The sequence below is a fragment of the Podarcis muralis genome, chromosome 15 (assembly GCF_964188315.1).
Source record: "Podarcis muralis chromosome 15, rPodMur119.hap1.1, whole genome shotgun sequence".
NCBI classification, from domain to species: domain Eukaryota; kingdom Metazoa; phylum Chordata; class Lepidosauria; order Squamata; family Lacertidae; genus Podarcis; species Podarcis muralis.
The window spans coordinates 22882447-22900071 of NC_135669.1; the positions used below are offsets into that span (position 1 = coordinate 22882447).

The window sequence follows — 17625 nt, forward strand, 5'->3', positions numbered from 1 at the left end:
ACATTAGCTCTCTGTGCTTTGGGGCATAAGCCACCCTCCAACTAACATAGGTCAGGGGAAAACATGGCACAGACACCAACTGCTCCTGCATTGAACTTTCGAGCACCGTCATCTTGAAACAGTTGGGTTTCTTCCATTCGTAGACAGAGAAGGATTGCCTCCCCAAGTCATTCATCTGTCTGCAGATCCATCATTTCCCCTGTACAAATACGATGTGCATGCAAAATGGTTGAGCTTGCAGCAAACAGTGTGAGTGTTTATGGGCCTCCGCAACATGGCTTCCTCTCTCTCTAGCATCAGACAGCAAAGAGGAAAAAACAAAGGACAATAATCCCACTTCACAAAACACAGTAACACAAACATCCTGTCTCCGTCACTTCCCACTCTGTGGAGTCAAAACATATACCGTCATGTGATGGATAACAATCCCATGACTGCAATCACGGAGCAGGAATTCTAACATCATTCTCCCTCTATGCATCACAGCAGCATAGGTGCAGAATGGGATTCTGGGAGCAGCAGGGATGCCGGCTTTTACACCTTGTCTCTCTCTGACACTTGCTTCCATCTGGCTGTTTTATTGGTTGCAGAAGAGGGAGCCGGTGCCCAGGCTAGGAAGCCCTTGTCCTTGGCAACTGCCTCTTTCTCTGCTCTTTCAAGAACTGGCTAGGTTTGCCAGCAGAATCTGAAGCTCAGCTTCAATCAAGAAGAATACCAGGAAGGCAGAAAAGCAAACAGGGAAGGATGCAGGACCAAGAGGGTCAGTGAAGAAGGGAGAGGACTGGGTTCCTGAGTGGATGCAAAACAGGGAGCAGATGAAGCCTGGATTTCCCCATAGCTTTATTATAAAGATTACTCTGAAATGTGTATAAGAGAGAGAGAAAGAGATGTGAGAAGAGCCGGCTGGATCACGCCAATGGTCCATCTAGTCCAGCATCCTGTTCTTACAGTGGCCAGCCAGATGCCTGTGAGAAATTCAAGCACAAGAGCCCTCTCCCCTCCTGTGCTTTCCAGCAACTGGTATCCAGAAGGATCGCTGCCCCCAACTGTGGAGGCAGAGCATAGCCATCAAAGCTAGTGGCCATCGATAGCCTTTTCCTCCATGAATTTGTCCAGTCCTCTATTAAAGCCTCCTAAGCTGGTGGCCATCGCCGCCTCCGGCAGAAATGAGTTCCATAGTTTAGCTACGCATTGCATGAAGAAATACAGTGGTACCTCAGGTTAAGAACTTAATTCATTCTGGAGGTCCGTTCTTAACCTGAAACTGTTCTTAACCTGAAGCACCACTTTAGCTAATGGGGCCTCCCGCTGCCACCGCACTGCCGCCACACAATTTCTGTTCTCATCCTGAAGCAAAATTCTTAACCCGAGGTAATATTTCTGGGTTAGCAGAGTCTGTAACCTGAAGCGTCTGTAACCCAGGGAAAAAGGTAAAGGGACCCATGACCATTAGGTCTAAGCCATGACCGACTCTGGGCTTGCGGCACTCATCTCACTTTATTGGCTGAGGGAGCCGGCGTACAGCTTCTGGGTCATGTGGCCAGCATGACTAAGCTGCTTGTGGCGAACCAGAGCAGTGCACGGAAACGCCGTTTACCTTCCCGCTGGAGCAGTACCTATTTATCTACTTGCACTTTGACATGCTTTCGAACTGCTAGGTTGGCAGGAGCTGGGACCGAGCAACAGGAGCTCACCCCGTCGTGGAGATTCGAACCGCCGACCTTCTGATCGGCAAGTCCTAGGCTCTGTGGTTTAACCCACAGCGCCACCTGCGTCCCTAACCCGAGGTACCACTGTACTTTTTTCCCATCTGCCCTGAATCTTCCAACAGGCAGCTTCATTGGATCCCCACAAATTCTAGTGTTACGAGGGAGAAAATCTTTTCTGTGTCCACTTTCTCTGTGCAATGCATAATCATACACACCTCTACGATGTCACCTCTTGCTCACCAGACGAAAAAGCCCCCAAACCTTTCTTTGGGGCAGTTAGCAAGGGAGCTGCAGCTGCCCTGCTTCCCTCCCCCCCTCCATCTTCTTCAAGGACCCTACAATGTCCTCTGCCTGCTGCCATCTCTATCCCCACCACCACTTGCAAGTCTTCTCCATGCTGCATTTGCTCTGTTACTTTGTAGAACCGAAGTTTGTTTGGAAATATGCCTCTCTGTTAACCTTTTTCTTCTTTCTCCTCTACCTTAGGGGCGCAAACCTGGCTATTTCTCTTTCCTGGATCCATTTTCTCCCGGTGTCTGGCTCTTCATGTTACTCGCCTACCTCGCCGTGAGCTGCGTCCTCTTCTTAGTGGCCCGGTACCGTTAACTTTTCTTAATATCTCCTTTTTTCACCGTCCTCACAGTGCCACCTACTGTCAGCTTCTGGGCATGGCATGGAGAACTCGTAACGTGCGATTGATTATCAATCGCTGGAGGGAGAGACAACTCTGCAGTAGTTAGTAAAGGAATTGGCTGCAAGGGCACTGCACAAGTTCATAAAATTATACAGGTGGAAGAGGAGAGAGCCAATGATGGGTACAGCACCTTGCCAGTCAGCATCTATGGTAGTCACTGTTGTCAACAGTGGAGGCTGTGATTTAACTTGGTGCCTCGCTGGCTGGTTTTGGGTGGATGATATAGCATCACCTGGTTGCCTGGATTTTTGCAAAGAATGCTGAGCCAGGTGGGCTTTATCTGAATCCAGCAAAGGCACTTCTTATGTTTATTAAACAAACACACACTGAGCACAGTTACGCCTTAACTGTTGAGTCCCTGGATATACACTAAATTAAAGGACATCTGTGGACCACAGAGGTTCTAGTGGGCCCCTCTTAAGGTAAAGGTAAAGGGACCCCTGACCATTAGGTCCAGTCGTGACCGACTCTGGGGTTGCGGCGCTCATCTCGCTTTATTGGCCGAGAGAGCTTCCGGGTCATGTGGCCAGCATGACTAAACCGCTTCTGGCGAACCAGAGCAGCGCACAGAAATGCCGTTTACCTTCCCACTGGAGCAGTACCTATTTATCTACTTGCACTTTGACGTGCTTTCGAACTGCTAGGTTGGTAGGAGCAGGGACCGAGCAACGGGAGCTCACCCCGTCACGGGGATTCGAACTGCCGACCTTCTGATCGGCAAGTCCTAGGCTCTGTGGTTTAACCCACAGCACCACCCGTAGCACAGTTACGCCTTAACTGTTGAGCCCCTGGATATACACTCCTGCTTTGTAAATTAAAGGACATCTGTGGACCACAGGGGTTCTAGTGGGCTCCTCTTACATTGGGTGAAATACCAAAATATACAGTGGGGGGTGTTTTCCAGCTCTAATGCATTGCCCTGTGTGTTGTTGTACACACTGGGAGAACTAGCAATAGGACATGCAGCAGCGGAAGATAGATCCAGAGGATTGGTTTGCATTTGGGCTGGTTTGGTGCTGCCCATACGGAAGGAGCCTTGAAACCTCAAGAGGGGAAATTCAGAGATTAACATCCACAAAGTGCAAACAGACAGCACATTGCACTGTTTGGATATGAAATCCATGGCAGGTGTTTTTTTTTAAACTGGATGTTTTCAGTGCTCGCTGTGAAAACCGGCAGAAATGGAAGGGAGAACACACATTTATTGGGGCATGGGTTTAGAGGGAGGGGTTGTAGAGTAAGTAAATTTACGGATTTCCCAAAATTTCAAAATGTGCCTTTTGAAACAGGGGGCTGCATTTTGGTTTGCAGCAACATCACAGTGAAATGAATTACACATCTGCTGTAAAAAAATACTATGCAAACAAAAGAAGCCTCCCTCCTGATTGCTCTATTTACCTAGAGTTTGCTTGAATCAACAAAACAAAGATTAAGAACCTCTGTGTTTACTTGGCAGGGGCGGGGGGGGGGGGGTGGGGGAGAGAGGTGGTCACATGTGGGACATGTGGAAAAAAGATGCAAAACATGAATTTCAGCAAATCATTTGAAAGCTATACAGTAAATATAACTAATTGAGTGTGGAGGGGTTTTAACAGCCCAGTCCTAGAGCGTAAAAGGATTTCACCAGCTAGAACAATGGGGCACCCAGCTGCAAGAGGGGCAGGATGAGTCAGTCCCCTCTATATGTATCATATCACAGGATCAGGCCCGAGAGCCAATGTGGTGTAGTGGTTAAGAGCGGTAGTCTCGTAATCTGGGAAACCGGGTTCGCGTCTCCGCTCCTCCACATGCAGCTGCTGGGTGACCTTGGGCCAGTCACACTTCTTTGAAGTCTCTCAGCCCCACTCACCTCACAGAGTGTTTGTTGTGGGGGAGGAAGTGAAAGGAGAATGTTAGCCGCTTTGAGACTCCTTAAAGGGAGTGAAAGGCGGGATATCAAATCCAAACTCTTCTTCATAGCCAACCAGTTCACACTGCAATAGACCCAGTGGTGACCACTGGATTAGAACTACTATACTAAGAGCATTTCATAGAATCACAGAACCATAGAATTGTAGATGACCCTGAGGATCATTCTAGTCCACCCCCCTGCTGTGCAGGGATTTGCAGCTGTCCCATACGGGGAATGAACTTGTGACCTTGGCGTTATCAGCGCCATGCTCTAACCAGCTGAGCTACTCAATCAATTAGGGATTGCATAAATCTCACTCGATTCAGCGGGACTCACTCCCAAGTAAATATGCATAGGACGTGCTCTGCACCAGAGTAAATATAATCCGAGGCTTGCAGAATGCTGTGAATCACAAGTGGGAAGAGGGTGGTTGTGCTCAAAAGCCTCTGGTTGGCCACTGTGAGAATGAGATGCTGGACTAGGTGGTCCTTTTGCCTGAACCAGCCAGGCAGGCTCTTGGTATATTCATATGATTGCCTATTTAACGAAGTATCTGTTCATTTAAATATTGATTTCCGGATTTACTTCTGAAAACAGCAAATACAACCTTAACCTCAAACTAACTAAGACTGAATGCTGGTGGCGGAGGGGGGAATCCACTTGTTTTAGAATTTATACTGGATTACCATACCAGTGCTAATCATACTTAGAGCCTCATCCTATCCATGTTTACTTGGAAGCGAAGTTAAAATGAGTTCAGTGGGACTTACTTCCTTGATAAGTGTGCTCAGAATTTCAGTCTTCAGGAAATAAAATCCACACTTGAAATCAGTGGGACTTATTTAAAGAAACACACACACACACACACACACACACACACACACACACACACACTTACTTGTTTAATACCAAGATGCTAAGTGGATTAAACCCAAAGCTTCTGATCTGCAGATCACAGCTACAAGTTCCTTCAAGGCTCTTCGCACCAAAAAATTCCTTCAGTCATTTTCTTTCGATGTTGATGTACACCCAAAAGGGTATCTGAAACTGTGACACATACCCGCTCCCCAGCACCTCTCACCATCCTTGCCCATTGGTCATGCTGATAAGGTGTTGAATTCACAAAGCCTGGGGAGCACCACTGTTCCCCGTCCCCCAACTCCCATTATCATCTGCCGCAAATGATAAAACAAAACTTTCTGTTGCCTGAGCTTTGTTGTGGCTCTTTCTAGTCTAGTAAGCAGAGTTCTCAAACATTCTAACCGCATCCCTTCAGTGTCTGAAACAGGCACCAGAGATTCCAACGCCGTTTGCAGGTGCCGTAATAACACTACAAAAGCTGCGATACTGTTATGAAAATGGAAGCGTGCCGTCCCTTGGGGGTCCCTTGGTGCAGCTGAACTTGTCGAATTCATGAGCTTGTAATGGTTTCCAGCATCGTGCAGCGTTTAAAACTGTTTGATAACACAGCCAGGCCCTGTCTACACTGAGATACGGCTTCTCTTGATGCTTTTTCCAAAGGTGTCAGTACTGATTTGTGTTGGAGAGGAGACAGGGGCTTCAGATAACACCCAGCTAATGTCAGGTGGATCAGGTGTTTCCAGCTGAAAGCTGTGACACCTGGGTCAGTGTGTTTGTCACAAGCAGGGTGATGGGCTGTTGTTGTTGTTTTTCTCTCTCTCTCCATACACATAAAAGAGAGGACCTCTCTTTCAACACCAAATGAAATATCCTCTAGCAATAAAAAGCCATTTTCTTTGAGTCACAGAGGGGCAGGCAGAGGGGAAGAAGCCACATAAAATCCCATGCTTTTAAAGAATCTTAGCCAGTCCTGGAGCTATTTTCAAGCTCAAGTCTCAAGGGGTGCTTCCAGACAACTGGTTTACTGAGCTTGCATCCTGATCTGTTTGCAGGGAGATTAGATTACAGGGTGTCAACACGTATGTTATCCCATACTTTGCATTGCATTTTCCCATCACTTTCCAAAAAGTTCAGACCTTTTTTTTTTTGGGGGGGGGGGGAGGACAGGGAAGCAGGTTTGTTGTGCAAGAGCTCCAGATCAGCTTCAAGCGTACAAGCGGAATTTACTGTTATGTGATTGAATCCCCCTCAAAGAGAGTCTTGAAACACCCTAAGAGTAGCAAATTTGACACTTGCTTCTTGAGAGGCTGCTTCTATTAACAGCAAGGACATTACAGAATACAGTGGTACCTCGGGTTAAGAACTTAATTCGTTCCGGAGGTCCGTTCTTAACCATTCTTAATCTGAGGTACTACTTTAGCTAATGGGGCCTCCAACTGCCGCGCAATTTCTGTTCTCATCCTGAAGCAAAGTTCTTAACCTGAGGTACTATTTCTGGGTTAGTGGAGTCTGTAACCTGAAGCATCTGTAACCTGAGGTACCACTGTAATGTTGCTGGCCTAAACTGATTTATAAAGCCTTCCACATCCACCTAAATGGAGACGATGCCTCCATGAACACATATTCCTTTGCAAGTGTAAGGGGCTCTTGCACTGGGGAGGAGCAGTCTTGCAGCTGCTGTACCCTGCAAGCAACTATTGAATTAAAACATTTTAAAAAAATCAAATACCTGGAGGTTTGCTTTTAAAAAACTAAGTAAAAGTGCCCCTTCCTCTCTGACCCAGGTAACTAAAAAAAACAACCACCCAGATTGAGCCCTTTGCACAGCTCCCACAAGAGATATCACGCTCCTATTTCTCATCCAGCCCCCTCCCCACCCCCGCTTGACTCCACACATATTTACATAGACTTATGAAACACTTATCATGAGCATGAATCAGATCACTGGCATCATGTCAGCTGGCCTTCAGAAGTCACACTCCTCTGAATTTTTGCAATGCAGTTCTTTGAATTTTGCAATGCAGTTCTCCAGCCAAGCAGTGTGTGCTAAAAAAAGGAAATAACTGAGGCAAAGGGTGCATAAAATTGCATACATGAGTGAAAATGACATATAAAGGAATTTTGTTAGGTGAAATTGCTTTGCAAAAATTGACAGTAAAATACTGTTGAATTTTCATGAGGTTTTTTTAAAGTAAAGTGCAAAAAGTTGTGGAAATATGAATAACTCGTCTTAAGACTGGGGGGGGGGGGGGAGAGAAACTGAGAGAAACAGAAATCAATAGATTTTCCCACACCTCACTCTGCCACATGCATGCATGGTCACACACCTGTCCTAGAACTGTCCTGCTTTTCTCAGGTCACCAAACATGCAGGGTCCTCTGCCCCTTCAGTTGCATGCACAGAGGTCTTCTCAGACCTTGTTGTTGTTTGGTTGTTTAGTCGTGTCTGACTCTTCGTGACCCCATGGACCAGAGCACACCAGGCACTCCTGTCTTCCACTGCCTCCCGCAGTTTGGTCAGACTCATGTTGGTAACTTCGAGGACACTGTCCAACCATCTCGTCCTCTGTCGTCCCCTTCTCCTTGTGCTCTTCATCTTTCCCAACATCAGGGTCTTTTCCAGGGAGTCTTCTCTTCTCATGAGGTGGCCAAAGTCTTGGAGCCACAGCTTCAGGATCTGTCCTTCCAGTGAGCACTCAGGGCTGATTTCCTTCAGAATAGATTGGTTTGATCTTCTTGCAGTCCATGGGACTCTCTAGAGTCTCCTCCAACACCTTACACAAACAGAAAATGTGCATAGTTAGGGAAACAGCCTGTGAGCAGGGTGCCAGCCTGTATACACACACACACACACACACACACACACACACACACACACACTGAAATGGATACTTTGTGTGCTGTTTCAAGGGACTTTCCGCAAATTTAATATCTGGTGCTGTCAGTGCTGGGTTGTAGGCAGCCATCTGAGAGGAATCATGAGCCAGAAGCTCAGAGAGGAGAGAGGGAATCAGATCTGTGGAATAAGCAGGATTCAGAAGATGGAGTAGGTCAGTAGTTGGAGCCAAGAACAAAGCAGACCAAAAAGCAAAGCCAAAGGAAACAGGAATGCACAAGAGCCAGGAAAGCCTGCTGCTAAGAAAGGAGATCCCTTTCCAGGAGCATCCATTGGCCAGCTTGGGTGGGCAAGGCCAGTCCAGGGAAGATGCTCCCAGTTGCAGCTTCTAATCCCAAAGAACTGAATTAGGGAGAGCAGGGCTGGCATCAGAGGTCCGTAGCATTGAGCACATGACTCAGAAGCGGTAATTCTGCCAATCTCTGGAGCCTAATGCTCCTCCTTGCTGTTGCTGTCTGTTCACCTGCCCTCTCTGAGTTAGCAAATGGTAGCCTCTGCACATCACATCCTCCACTTCTGTTAGGCGGTGAGGTTTTGGCCTGGAGACAGATGAAAGCCAATGGGCACTGGCAACACTGGTGAGAAAGATGATGTGGGTGTGTTCAGAGAAGGGACCCCACTGATAGCATCATATCTGAAAGTCATCCAAAACCTGGAACCGGGACTGGAATCAGGAGTAGGTAAATTCCCGTTTTGAGCATGGAACAACAAAACCTGGAGGAAGTGAATGAAGCGACGATGAAGGCACAAGCAATGCATAAGCTGTCTGTTGTGTGCCCTTTCTTGGTTTCAAGCTGATTGTAATCTTATAAAGCGCACTTAAGCCCCATCAGCTGCCTTGCATTGCAAGACCCCCCTGGTACCACTTGCCAGTAAAATAACGGAGAAATCCTGCCTCCAGGAGAGTTAGGCCTTTGATGATTGCTTCCTTCCCAGTGTTTGCACTCCAGTGTAATTGGATGTGTTATGTTTCGATGCTGTAGATTGACGCCCTACGAGTGGTACAGCCCCCACCCCTGCTCCCAAGGGAGATGCAACCTGCTCGTTAATCAGTACTCTCTTGGCAACAGCCTGTGGTTCCCTGTCGGTGGGTTCATGCAGCAAGGATCGACCATTGCTCCTCGGGCTCTGTCCACGCGCTGCGTCAGTGGAGTCTGGTAAGAAATCACAGAGGTAATCTTTTGCGCTGTAATCGTTTGCTGTAGCTTCACCAACTTGGATGGTTTCCCACAAACTCTTTTTGTAACTTGTGGTAGAATAGAAGATGGGTAATGTACAGGCCATGATGCACTGATGGGACTCTGAATAAGAACATAAGATGAGTGCAGTTGGGTCAGGCCAAGGGCCCATGTGGTCCAGTATCCTGTTCTTACAGTAACCAATCAGTATCTTCGTGTGACAGGTACATTTGGAGATGTCTTGCATATTAGATTTCCCTGTGGATAAGTCATTCCCTCTTCCAGAATCCTTCAAGCTTTTTGCCTTTCAAGTAGCACCATCCATTTCCAAAACTATAAACAAGACTATGTGTATTACACCCATCCAGAAGTTGACTATGCTAGTAGGAAACATGTTTTTTCCATCTAGTCGTCTGGGTTGCACTCTGAATCTTGAAAATGCATTAGGCACGATGACTCAGAAACAAGGGAGTTGTTTTGAGAAAGAGGTGGATATTTTCAGTTCTGAACAGTGCTTGGTTTTTTGGCTAGGATGCCCAATCTCTCGACTCTGCTGACCATAGTACCCTCTGCCTCCATGCACTTTCATCCTCCATTCCATTCCTTTCAACTACATTGTCTCCATATTTTCCAAATACCTTCATTCAAGATCTGCCTCCTTGATTAAAAAACAAACCAAAACATAATTATTGGAAACAGAAAAATAGTTTGGTCCTCAAAAGCCAACTGTGCAAGCACAAATCATGCACTACTGCCCCCCCCAAATCCAGTTTTCGTGGACATGGGGGTAGCAAGATAGAGAGGAAAACCACCAGCTCCACCTGTGCAAGCTCACTCTGCAGAATTTTTAGATAAAAAATAAACTTTTTTCTGCATGATTGTGATTTCAGAATATGAATTTCCTTATTGTAACATTTGTGTTTTTAGATACAAAATATTTGCAGTCCTGATTATAAGCACAAAAGGGTCAATCCCACCTTGATTTGTTGTTACATCATCTGTCCCATAGAAAGAAAACTGATAGATGGGTAGGAGGGAATAAAGTGGTTCCTCCGAGAACTAAATTTGGAAGCGACCATTTATAGAGGGTTTGCGTTAATCTCCTGCAGCGAAAATGGCAGAGAGTCTTGTGGGACCTTAAAGACTGAGGGTTGCATCCAGCACTGCCCTTCTACCCAGACAACAAGTTCCACTTGTGCAATGCAACTTCATCCTTCTCTCCTTTCCCCTGCAGCCCCCAGAACATCCTCAAACTCTACTCCTAAGTTTGTGGAGCTTGTGAAGCATTGGCTCCAGCCCTGAAAAATTTATTGTGGAATAGTTGTCAGTCTTGAAGGTGCTGCAAGACGCTTTGTTGCTTCCTCTTGGAGGCCTCCATCAATTCCAGGTTGTGTGCACCTCTCATTATTCCACAACTGAGCAGAATCTGACTTCTTCTCCTTCAAACCAACATTCTTTTGATTTACTTGAGCATGGCACAGTGGAGCTTTCCACAGAACTGTGAATGTTCAGCATCTTTCAAAACCAAGGATGGAGTTACACGCAGGGAAAAAACAAGTCAGAAATTACCGTATTTTTCACTCTATAACACGCACCTGACCATAACACACACGTAGTTTTTAGAGGAGGAAAATCCGTAGGCATGCCACCCGTAGGCATTTCCTCCATAACACGCACAGACATTTCCCCTTACTTTCTAGGAGGAAAAAAGTGAGTGTTATGGTGCAAAAAATACGGTAAATAAGTCAGAAATTAAATCGTTATAACAAAAGGGGGGAAACACGCTATGAAAAATTGCTTAGATTTTTTGTTGTTGTTGTTCTCTGGCACCATCTGGTGTTACATGTTTATAACGCATTCAAAATGCTGTTTCTTGACTAATGTAGCTGAGTCCCATGGGTTTTTTCCCCCCTCAGGAGAAAGGGGAAGTAGCTCTCGGATATAGACAAAGTGTGGAGATGTCCATTTGTCTTTTGCCTCCTTTTTCTTGTCCCTGCAGGTGGGCTTTCACTTTGATCATCATCTCTTCCTACACAGCCAACCTGGCAGCCTTCCTCACTGTGCAGCGCATGGATGTGCCCATAGAATCAGTAGACGACCTTGCAGACCAGACGGCGATAGAGTACGGCACAATCCACGGAGGTTCCAGCATGACTTTTTTCCAGGTAAGCTTTTGCTGTGTTGATAGTGAGGAAGGCATGAGCCTTTGATCCATCAGAGCTAAATGCCTGTGGTACCGCAGATCCCCATCTAGTTGTTGCTACAGAATCTTCTACCCTAATCTGCATCACATGCACAGGTACTTCAGTTTAACAAGACTTCAGTGCTCTTTATAACCCCTGCGCTGTCTTACTAAAAGCTGACTCAAGCACTCAGAAAATAAAACATTAAGTACAGTCCTCCCAGGGGAAGGCAGAGTTACAGGAGATTGCATAGTAGTTTTATTATTAATGTAAAATAGAAATACAGACAAACAAAAAGACATACCGTATTTTTCGTCCCATAGGACGCACCTAGTTTTTTGGGGGGGAAATAAAGGAAAAAAGCAGGTCGGGGAACCGAACCAGGTCGAGGAACAGCGGGATGGCGGCGCTGCGCCTCCCTGCTGTCCCCCGAGCTTGTGGGGCTGGCTAATGTCTGCCGCAGGGCGCAGGCTGCTATCCGCAGTGTGGGGAGCCCTGCGGGGAACTCTTGCAGGGCTCCCCACGCTGCGGAAGTATGCCCGGCGCAAGGGGCGCTCTGCTTCAGGGCACCCCGCCCACCGGGCGGCAGGCTGCTATCCGCAGCGTGGGGAGCCCTGCGGGGAACTGCTGCAGGGCTCCCCACGCTGCAGATGTATGCCCGGCGCGAGGGGCGCTCTGCTTCAGGGTGCCCAACGCGCCGGGCGGCAGGCTGCTATCCGCAGCATGGGGAGCCCTGCGGGGAACTCCTGCAGGGATCCCTATGCTGCGGAAGTATGCCCGGTGCGAGGGGCGCTCTGCTTTAGGGCACCCCGCCCACCGGGCAGCAGGCTGCTATCCGCAGCGTGGGGAGCCCTGCGGGGAACTCCTGCAGGGCTCCCCACGTTGCGGAAGTATGCCCGGCGCGAGGGGCGCTCTGCTTCAGGGCACCCCGCCCACCGGGCGGCAGGCTGCTATGCGCAGCCTAGACAGCCCTGCGGGACCTCCCGCAGGGCTGCCTAGGCTGCGGATGTGTTCCCGAAACACCGGGCGCTCTGCTTTCAGGGCGCCCGACGCTCCGGGAAGCAGGCTGTTACGCAGCCTAGATATCCCTGCAGGACCTCCCGCAGGGCTGCCTAGGCTGCGGATGTGTTCCCGAAGCGCCGGGTGCTCTGCTTTCAGGGCGCCCAACGCTCCGGGAAGCAGGCTACTATCCTCAGCCTAGACAGCCCTGCGGGAACTCCCGCAGGGCTGCCTAGGCTGCGGATGTCTTCCTGAAGCCTGGAGAGCGAGAGGGATCGGTGCGCACCGACCCCTCTCGCTCTCCAAGCTTCAGCGAAAGCCTGCATTCGCCCCATAGGACGCACCCAGTTTTCCCCTTCATTTTTGGAGGGGGGAAAAGTGCGTCCTATAGGGCGAAAAATACGGTAATCAAAGTTACAAAACGAAGGAACAGTCAAGAGTTTGCATTTCACAACTAAATAGAGAGCAAATGATGCAGAAAAATAAAAGCAGCAAAACACATCATGAAAGCCAGATTTTGTGACTGGGTGGAGGAAGAGAGTTTTGTATGTCTGGATTTGACATGTATGTAATTAAATCCCACAAAAAAACCCCACAAATGTTCCAGGTCTTCCTTACCCATAGAAACACACCATTTGTGAGTTGTTTTCTCTGCAGTAGCAGGAGCCCACATATTCTTATACTACAAGAAGAGGTTTAAGTCCTGTAGCATTGTCCATTTCTGAGCCAAACAAGTTTTCACTGCAACCAGCGTGCACATATAAGAAGTTCCTTAGACTTAAAAATTGCTGTTTGACCATCCCACAAGTTCAAAAGAGCAACTTATGGGAAGGCTTGAATGGAGTATTTGTTTATTTCTTACATTTCTTCAAAAACATCAGACCCAAATTTGGATGCCAGAGAGATTTCTCACCATAAGTGGGAAAATGTCCCCCTGCTACCTCACCCACACCAACAACCCTTATATAAACTGAGGCTGATTTAAAGGAATTAGGCGCCCATCCATATTGCATTCCACTTACAATCATCTATTTTCAGTTGTAGGTCCTTCTTCCAGGTGAGTCTAAGACCTTCCAATAGGCCCATAGAAATGTCAGTAAGTTCTGTTATATTAAAGAACAAATATCAATCATCTTTCCCAATGACTCAGATTTAATAACATTAGCGAGGGGATTATTTATGGCATGTTTATACCATTCTTCCTCTATGGAAGTCACACAGTCACCTCTACAGCTGAGCAAGGATCTGAACATTGGCCTTCAATTCCTCATCCAACATTCCAAACAGTAGACCACACTGTGCATATATGCAGTGCTATTAAAAAAGAAAGCGGTGTTAGAGTGTAGACAGCCAGCGGGAGCCACAGAGAGCCATGCAGTAAGAATGAGTGGAAAGGGATGGAAAAGCTGGTTGGAGAGACTCGGGGCTCATCCGCACTTCTGTTTGTTCCAGAAGTGCCACTCTTAAGTGCTAAATCGGAGCAAACATCAATCCCGAGAAAAACCCAACTTGTCTTTTGCTCTGACTGGGTGCTAAAGAGCAGTTTCCCCCGGGGGGGAAGCAGTGGGACAGGAGGAAGTATGGATAATCCCTCAGAGACTGGGGATCCCTCTGAAGCTGGGTTTCTCATGGACAAGCTCAAGGCAACAGGGTGCTCAAAGCTCTTTTCAGCTATGTTATGATCCACCTTCCAAAGATGAGGCTGCCTTGCCGATGGAGAAGCAGGTAGACATGAATGAGTTAATACCTGTGCAGAACTTCCATGGTGCACAGTTCTGAGCAGGAATTATTTATTAAACGTCGAAGTGCCAGAGTGGAGAGAGAGCTTTTCTCACTTTGTTTTTAGCTGAACCAAAGCCGTACAATGTTTGCAACTTGTGTTTCAGAAAGGGTTGTTTTGACAAAACTGCAAGTGTGGTGCCCAATCCCAAGTTCTCCATTATTTAGAAACTGAGAACCAGGTAGAGAGGTGGGAAACCAACAACATTCACGGACGTTTTATTGGTCTGATAGAAAAATATCCAAAAGTCACAGTAACGTAATTAGGACCACCCTAAATGTCATGAAGAAGAACTCTCATTATTTCATGACATTCTACTGGGTCCTAATAAAGATATGGTATCCATGTTGGATACCCTCTCTGAGACGTTCAATGGCTGAGATATTGCAGAGAGGCCATCTGTTCCAGGATTGGAATCTGGCGCTGACGTTTGGCTCCAAACCTCTTTCGAGTGCCACAAATTAGCTCTGAGCCATGTGGAGAATGCTCTCCACTTGGTAATGAGCCACTCTAAGCAGCCTGCAGTTAACTAATAGGTCCTCCAGATCAGATGTTATGGCCTCAAGTTAGGCTTAAGGCTTGATCACTTGCATCTGAGAAAACAACTGAGCAATGTTTGTTTGCCCTCATGCCCAGGTTCTAACTGATTGATGACCATATTTAAAGGTTAGATTTCCAAGATTTAGGTTATATTTCCAAGGTTAGATTTCCAAACTTTAAAGTTCCTGTATTGGCCACTAAGGCCCTTACTAATATGGAACCAGGTTACATGAAAACTTGGTACCTTTACCCAAATGAACCTGCCTGAGACTTCAATCAGCTGCAGAGGCCATGCCCTCAGGTCCACCTCCACTGGCCTTATGCTTGGTAGATATCAGGTGCAGGCCTTTTTTTTTTTTGTAGTAGTAGTAGCTCCATAGCTGTGAAATTCCTACACTAGGAAGATTCAGAGGGGCCTCATTTCTTCCTGCCTTTATGTGTGCTGTCAATATTTTTTCCTTATTTTATTCTATTTTTGAATTTTAACTAGCCTTGCCTTCATTGTTCTGTTGCTGCCTTTTAGTATCACTCTCAGTAATTGCAGTGTTGTTGCTCTTTCAATTAGCTTGTTTTAATGACTTCTGGTTTGCAATCAGTTACACACTGCTTTGAATATGTACATGAAATATATAACTGATATTCTGATAACTGGGATATTCGGATATTCTGAACATTGCAGGCCAATATGTTGATCCCGGAGCAGGATTCACATTGAATTGTGCCTTCTCTTTCTTTGTTTTTCAGAATTCTCGGTACCAGACATACCAGCGGATGTGGAATTACATGTACTCCAAGCAGCCGAGTGTCTTTGTAAAGAGCACAGAGGAAGGGATCGCACGCGTGCTCAACTCCAACTATGCCTTCCTCCTGGAGTCCACCATGAACGAGTATTATCGCCAGCGCAATTGCAACCTCACGCAGGTCGGGGGCCTTCTGGACACCAAGGGCTACGGGATTGGCATGCCAGTCGGTAGGCAGTGAAGCAAAATTCTAGCTATTTTGGGCTGTCTGTGGAGGATTAGGGCATGAATAGGCTAAAAGAGCTTCGGAACAGGAAGCCAGATAATTTTTGCAGCCCTCCTGTGTGTCATGGGGCTTCAAATAGACCATTGCCTGATGAATGCATTCATCTGGGTGGCAACCTAGATGAAAGGTTTAGAAATATTCCATTGACTCTGCTTACATTATTTACACTTTGTTCAGACTAGATTCAGGCTGGAGGGAGAAGGAAAATCTTCACTAGAGGTCATTTGGAGAACCTGCAGATGATACATTAGGTCCTTTTGGGCTCTCCATAATGCTACCTGCTTGGTTATCTTTTAAGCAGCTGTTCTATGTTTTCCCAAGTTGATTAGTAAGAAACACGATTGAAAATAGCAAGCAGCAAGGGTAGGGATGAAAAGAGGGAACTCATGCTTTAAAGAAGTTAAAAATACAACACCCAAAGGCCACCTACAGCTTCAAAGACAGCTAGAGCTGCTCTTGATTCTTTTCCCATTCCTAATTTTCTGACTGAGCTTCAACAATTTAAGTTTAATGGGTCACAATCTACCCAAACATTTCCCAGTTCATGTTCAATGAAATGTATGGAACTTGTGCAACGGCACAGAGTAGTACAAAGATATCACACCGGAGGGATCCTATTGGTTGCCAGTAGGAATGGAATCGTCTGAAAATCTTTGTCGAGCTTATCTTCAGATTTTTCTGTCTCTAATTCCTGTCTCACAGCTTGATCTTTATGAGAAGTCAGAGAGTGGGGTTCCCCACCACCACCAGTTCTGCTAAAATGATGGGTTAATTCTTGTATATATTATGTGTATTATTAAAGTCATAATAGGCATATTACGTGAATACATACTCCAGGTTTCCTAAAGTAACCGGCACCTAAAAACATGCATATAACTGTATAAAATAGGTATATATTGCTACTTATAAAATATGCTCTTTTATAGGTATTATGCGCATATATATGGCAAAAAAATATTGCATATAGTTAGGCTTTTTATTAAAAAACCCCTTAAATATAAGTAGATGTTTGATGCAAGAGGCAGTTCAGTGAGGGCAAATATTGAACAGGGCAGAATTGCCAAATCTCCTCTTTAAATCTTTTTAAAGCAGATCCGTCCTCCAGCCCTGGTTGCCAGTGTTGCACATTAAGATTCATGTCCCCAAAGCAAAGTTAAGTCAACAGTTTGGTGAACCTTAAACTTAACCTCTCCTTCTGTGTTAAATTACTGTATTCTGTTACGCATCATGTGTGTGTGGTATGCTGAAGATCAGCTGACACTCCCAGGTATTCAGAAATTGATCCCATTCAGAATTTTCCCATGCTGCAGAGCAGATCAGTTTTATCCTGGGATTCCTTTTTATCTGATCCGTGGACAGTAATGGAGGTGGTAGCAATCTGATTTAGCAGAGAAAAAAACTGAATGGAATTGGGAGGGGCGTAGTAACAGAAGTGGGGGTTGAATAAATTGTTTGCTACACCTGACAATGAGCAGGGTCTCTTGCCATTGGGCACATTCACAACATACATTGAAAGCACATTGCTACCCCCCCAAAAAAAAAAAAGAATGCTGGGAGCTGGGAACTGTAGTTTGCCCCTTCGCAGAGCTACCACCCTTAACAAACTACTATTCCCAGGATTCTTTGCAGGGTGGGTGAGGATGTGCTGTAAATGAATGGCGTGGATGTGACTCATGTCCGAAAATGGCTCATTTAAGGGCTTTGTCAGAATTGCAATTGAAAACTGAAAAGCTCTGTGTGATAAAAGCATGAGGATGAACCCAAGAGGTGACCATGGCTGCTTTGGAATGGGTATGGACGAGATGCTTTCGCCATGAGATGAGCAAAGTTCCACTTCCTGCTCTGGAGGGAGTCTTGTTCCTTCAAGAG

General features: G+C 46.4%; 1 protein-coding gene across 1 annotated transcript in view; it reads left to right on the plus strand.

Annotated features, from left to right (window-relative positions):
- Positions 1 to 17625, plus strand: part of GRIK4 (glutamate ionotropic receptor kainate type subunit 4) — a 475610-nt gene that overhangs the window by 435003 nt on the left and 22982 nt on the right. The window contains exons 14-17 of the mRNA XM_028708037.2: positions 2196 to 2305; positions 9034 to 9207; positions 11228 to 11393; positions 15475 to 15700. Coding sequence (XP_028563870.2) covers positions 2196 to 2305; positions 9034 to 9207; positions 11228 to 11393; positions 15475 to 15700 — 676 coding nt within the window. The remainder of the gene's footprint in view (positions 1 to 2195; positions 2306 to 9033; positions 9208 to 11227; positions 11394 to 15474; positions 15701 to 17625) is intronic.